The following is a 5,890-nucleotide window of genomic DNA, read 5'->3' as shown; positions in this document are numbered from 1 at the left end:
TAATAGGGAATCCAAGTTTTACATAGAAATATAAAGAACAATTCCTTAAGAATCTTCTCAAGAACCACTGGGCCAGGAAAGCTGAAACTTATGTGGAAGCATCCTTGGTTAGTATAGATTCTAAAGTTTTAAAATAAAAAAGGGAAGGGGGTTGTTGGTCATGATAGGTATAGCAAGAGGGGGAATTTGGTAAAGATCTGCATCACCCAAGTTACTCAGATGAGCGATGTGGCCCATGGGCCTCTTGTTTACTATCAAACATTTCTTTAAAACAGTGTGAACTACCCCTTAAATGATTTCTATCAATTTTGCTATGAGTCTTAAAGTCAATAAAACATAATCAGTGATAAGCTGTTGAATTTTCGCAAATATAATTATATTGGTTATTGTAAGTCTTTGTTGCCAAGGACGGTCCCAATTTTGATGCACATTATATAATTTTTGTTTGTTGCAATCCACCTGTTCACGTGTATATAAAACAGACATTGGTTGCTGTAAATTTCTCATATTTCAGTTAATATATTTTTAGGGATATTAACAAGTTTAACTTCTCTCTAGTTCACAGATTCATTGTTAATGCAGTGTCTCAAGTAACCCTTGTTTTCCAGCTTCCCACAATAAAATTATGCGATTTAAAATGGTCACATTAACTGTTATCAATTCATTAAAGATTCAATAATGAGAGAAAGCCAAGCTTATTGTCTTATGATTTCTATGTTGTATGTCATCGAGCTAATGACATTATTTATTGAACGTTTCTCGTACCTAGGGAGAAAATTGTGGGACATAGAAAAATGACATTGGCGATAACAAATCGAGTACACGTATTTCAATCAAAGTTAGTTGATTTTTTAAAAATAAATTATGAAAGATTTTACGTCATGTTCTTGAAAAATATTTAGATATTAAACAAATGTATCAGAATCTTCAAAATCTGATGAAATAATTATTGTTCACAGATAAAGCGTCGTAGATTCGGGAAATTCAAACTTTTTGGTAAAGTGCGAAATTAAATAAAAAAATATAGTAAAAGCATTTTTCTAATACATGTATAAGGATAACGAAAAAATAATATGAAACTTTCCAAATTATTTCCCTTGGCCGCCATCTTGGTGGTCAACCTGGTAATTTTTTCCTCTTTGTCCTACTAAATTTAAGAGGGTGTAGCAGAAATATTTAAGGAAAAATTTTTATGGAAATAAAATTATAAATGAAGGATGCTCTTAACAAATTGTATATTTTACAGAAAAACAATGCTCCCTACCTATTGCAAATATAAAATATTTTTAAGTTTATTGAATAATGAAGGAATATGAGATTCTGAAATTCAATAATCATGCATATTTCCTGTACCTGGTTCTGCGGTCTGAACTAACAGACAAAATCTGGTAGCGAAAAACATCAAAAGAACCTAGTGGCACGAGCTACGTTTTTCTAATATTATTTCTTTAGCGAGTCCTTCGACTTCACTTAACATTCGTTTCCGGATTTGAAGCACAATGCACTGAAACCTAATATATTATTTTTGTAACCATTAAGTCATGTTTTATTCCTATGTCATATTTCATAAGACACTTGTCCTTATATTTACCCTTTTTGTAGAATTTTCTGTTTTCTGGTAGAGCACATACATGTATTTTATAATGAAACATAACAACTACTGCAATTTGTTTCAGGTTCAAAAATATGGATACCTCTAAATTTTTGCTCATTGCACTGGTGCTTACAATATGTGCAGTTGTCTTTCAACTGATTGGATTGGCGTCGCCTTACTGGACGGTAATTGATGCAACGCTAGTAAAAATTAATTCCGGTTTGTGGAAGATGTGTACTGAAACTGTTTCGACTGGAGATACCAAGTGCGAAGATGTTGTTATAGCAGATGGTTATAAAGGTACATTCTTTACAAAATCTATTCTGATTTTTCTAAGATTTGTTTTAGAATGGGAAGTATTCGATGGAAAAAATTATAAAACACATAAGGATAATTTATAAAAAAAAGATGAATACAAAATTTTATGTTATCACAATCAGGGGTAAATAAGCTTAAACCATAAACCATTGAAAAAAACTTTAAATTGAAAACTGTTGTCTGTTGCTATTTGAACATCAGATGTTACTATTAAATAAATAATTTTTTTATAGACGATATTAACGCAGTCCGAGCAATGGGCATCCTTGGATTGCTGGTATTGGTGGTAGCAGTAATCATGACAGTTTTAAAACTGTTCGTATTGAAAGAAAAGAAACCAATTTTATTTGGGGCCGTTGGCACAGCTTTTGCTGGAGGTGAGCTATATTTTATTAAGGTGATATCTGTAGGATTCTATTTTGTTTAAAAATTTCATTTTATCATCATTTTAAGGCTACATGTATGTTAGAAATATACAGTTCCGTGCACTTTTTTTTAAAACTCACGTTTTTTTCGCAATAAATGTGTAATTAGGCAACCAGATATATTTTGAAATGATTGTTTAACTTAATTTGAATTTTATTTCACTACCTAAAAGCATAATTCACGCAAAATAAATTTAAACTAGAGGTACTGTGAGCAATGAGCTCACTAATTGATACCCCGCCTCCCATATGTGTATAAATGGCAGTGTCTATCTTTTGCTATGGGAAACCCAAAATATGTCGTATAAAAAAGTAAAAATAGGAGGTCACAATGGCAATATGTAATAAAGATTCTGCGAAAGTTTCATCAAATTTCATTCAGTGGTATTAGAGGAGTTGCGGATTAGAGATGGGTACCCCAAAGTGTAACAGACAGACGGACCGACGGACATCCCGATTACAGTATACCCTCCCGCTTTTCAAGCGGGGGGGGGGGGTATAATAATAGATGGGATTTTGATTTGCTCCTGACTGATAGATTCTAAATGGCTTTCGTGGTTTATTGTCAAATGCAACTCTCTTTGTATTAGTTCATGTCATTGAAAGCCGTCTATACACAGAAACCGTACACCTCATGCACAGTGAAACAGATGAGAATACAGTATTTTCTGTAAAAGTTGCAAAAGACACCAATTTTTAATAGAATTTTCTTTCAGATAACATTATCCGCAGGCATCGCCCACAAAGATCTTGAGATATGTGATTTGTTATTGAATTTTGCACAAAATATTAAAAAAAAATAACGTGGGTGACGGCTGTGGACACTGTTTTCTAAGGGAAAATCTCCCTTGAAATGTGTCATTTTGAGGCTTTTTCTGTTGAAAATAGAGAAATGCTTCACATTAATGACGTCATATTTGCAGAATGGTAAACCTTCATGCCATATTCTTTCCTGATTTATTTCCTGAGTCATTTATTTAACTAATATTTAAGCCAGTTTCAAAACATTTTGATATCATTACATTTTTAGGGCGCCATAAAGCTAAAACCAAACCTTCTTCCAAAGCATCCAAAAAAAATAATTGGGCGTTTTGTAGTTGATTATTTTATGGTTAACATAATTTTTAATAGTCATTCTCTGTAACCATTTAAACTTCGTTGCCACGCATAGTCACCGATTTTGATGAAACCCCACCCATGCTTAGTACTTGACACCAGAAACAAATCTCAAACAAAATTCCGTTGCTATGTGTCTCGGTTGCTATGGCAACAGCCGGAAAAGTTGAAAAATCGAGATTTTCAGCCACTTTAAATCTTAACTGTGGCTTAATAGAAACTAGAAAAAGCAAACAAACCATTCTCACAAAAACATGACACCTTGATGTCACTTATACTGTAAAGAAACTGTTTAGAATATATCTCTAAGTAAGTGGTAACCAAGGGTACATTTGGAAAAACATTTAAAATGCTGAAATATGCTGAAAAACACTCTGTATTCACAAACGGTAGGTGCTTCATGCTCAAACTCAACCAACGACTTAAGAAAAACAATCGAAATGTTTGGCATTAAGTATATAAGTATAAGCAATATTATTCTATAAATAACTTTTATGGTTGCCATGGTAACAAGTGTAACCATGCAAAACCAGTAACTAAGATTGGGTTAATGCTACTGTCTTGAGGAATAACATGTAAATTAAAGACTGGCAAATATGCATCCTTAGGACCTCGCAACACCAAAACCATAAGAAAAATTTGTTATAATTGCTACTTTGCAGTGTTACCATGGAAACAAAGTACCAGTGCTTAAAAGTGAATTATTTTTGCTACATTAAGAATTAAATTGCCATTTAATCAAGAAACAAATTAAAGGACTCAGCTTGAATAGTATATATCTGTTAGAACTGAAGTTGAATATCATATATTGATAAAATTTGCTGAATAAAACAACACTGTTGCTATGGTTACCAAGAAGGGAAAATGTTCGATTAAGTGAACTTTATATCAATATTAAACCATGTGTACCAACTTTTTGCATCCACTTAGAGATTGGATGATTTTCAAAATTAAAAGTCAAGTTAGCTGTTAATAAATATCAATCATAAAAGTTTTGGGAATCTACATTTAAGGGTACGTATCCAAGGAAAGAAAATATTTTTCAGGTTTTTAAGCATATATTTTCTGCTTATTTCCATAGCAACGCTCTATTTAAAGAATCTAATCCGAATTTTTTTCAAATGGGAAAACTTGGAGCACACCAACATCTTATAAAATTGATCATTAGTTATGGGGAAATGTGCTTTTTTTACAAGATAGGATCAAATTTAAACATACAGAGTGTTACTTTGAAGGCTCTCTGTGGTATAAAAACCTTGGCAACCATTGCCAACCAAAATGAAATATCATATTTTGTTCTTGGTATATGTTTCAAGGCTCTTTTTCTATTCTTTGGTCACATTTCATCCTATTATTGCTTTTTATTTTTTACGTGTATGGCTTTATATAATTCAATGAATATTTTTTGACTTTTGAATACTTTGTTACCATAGTAACGTATGTAATAGTTGATTTACCAAACATTTTTATCATGCATTTGAGACATCTGACCTTCAACTTTTGGAAACAGTCATTGCCAATTGTTTGCTTTGCCGCAAATGTTAACTATGGGGCTCTTATCATGTTAAAAAATGCCATTTTTCGAACTTTAAGACATGTTACCATGGTAACTATAAAACATAGCAACCAATTTTTGCCTGATTTCAGTTTAGGGTATCAATTACTTTTATCATAGAGAGTTTGGAGAAATTCTGAGACTATGCGTGCCACAGCTCCTGTATAAAATTTCAAATCATTACAGAGAATGGCTCTTAATGCTTAAATTTTTATGAACTGTGTTGTATACATGCCACCAAATACATGTATTATTTTTATTTATTTCTTATTTATGCTTTTTTTTTTTTTTGCAGCGGTGTTTATCCTTATTTCAATAGCAATATTTGCAGACAGTGCGAAGGACATGAATACGCTCGACTACGATTACCACTTTGCTTTCGCCTTTAGCATAATAGGAATGATCGCAGCGATCGGTGCAGGGGTCGTCATGTTGGTTGAGATCAAGTTGGTTGAGATCATCAAAGGATAACTGAATTGCAACCTACTTTTGTATAAAATATTTTGGAAATAAAAAAATTAGATTTAGACATACATGTACTAGTATACAGTCTGGCGTTTTTATTCCTTTACAAATATTAGAAATCCCAGTGTAATTTACCTATTATCATCAAATTATATATATATATATATATATATATATATATATATATATATATATATATATATATATATATATATATATATATATATATATATATATATATGAAACTAGATTTTTTTTTAACAATTTTTATTTGCCTCATAACGTACGAATACATTGTCCATTTTTATGTTAAAAGTATATGTACATGTAAGAAGCAGGACAAAAAGTTATGTAAAAAAAAATTAATGTAATAATGGTCCATTATCAGTTAATTTTAAATCATCATGATCGCTAACA

General features: G+C 31.5%; 1 protein-coding gene across 1 annotated transcript; it reads left to right on the top strand.

The window, feature by feature from the left end:
• Nucleotides 1-1,302: 1,302 nt before the first annotated feature.
• LOC134239319 (uncharacterized) lies at nucleotides 1,303-5,591 on the top strand. The gene is made up of 4 exons (XM_062721489.1): nucleotides 1,303-1,388; nucleotides 1,677-1,894; nucleotides 2,146-2,289; nucleotides 5,304-5,591. Exons 1-4 carry the CDS (start codon nucleotides 1,303-1,305, stop codon nucleotides 5,477-5,479), a joined length of 624 nt encoding a protein of 207 aa, XP_062577473.1. The 3' UTR covers nucleotides 5,480-5,591.
• Nucleotides 5,592-5,890: the final 299 nt, after the last annotated feature.

Source organism: Saccostrea cucullata, unplaced genomic scaffold (genome assembly GCF_032062105.1).
Source record: "Saccostrea cucullata isolate Sc308-1 unplaced genomic scaffold, CSIRO_AGI_Scuc_v1 ctg3105, whole genome shotgun sequence".
In the NCBI taxonomy this organism is placed as follows: domain Eukaryota; kingdom Metazoa; phylum Mollusca; class Bivalvia; order Ostreida; family Ostreidae; genus Saccostrea; species Saccostrea cuccullata.
Note: the sequence above shows the minus strand (reverse complement) of the source record. Positions and strands in the feature narration are given on the sequence as shown.

Coding starts and splice junctions, on each gene's coding strand:
- LOC134239319 (XM_062721489.1), top strand. CDS start 1,303: ATGAAGGAATATGAGATTCTGAAATTCAATAATCATGCATATTTCCTG. Junction 1,389..1,676: donor GAACTAACAGACAAAATCTG/GTAGCGAAAAAC, acceptor AATTTGTTTCAG/GTTCAAAAATATGGATACCT. Junction 1,895..2,145: donor TATAGCAGATGGTTATAAAG/GTACATTCTTTA, acceptor ATTTTTTTATAG/ACGATATTAACGCAGTCCGA.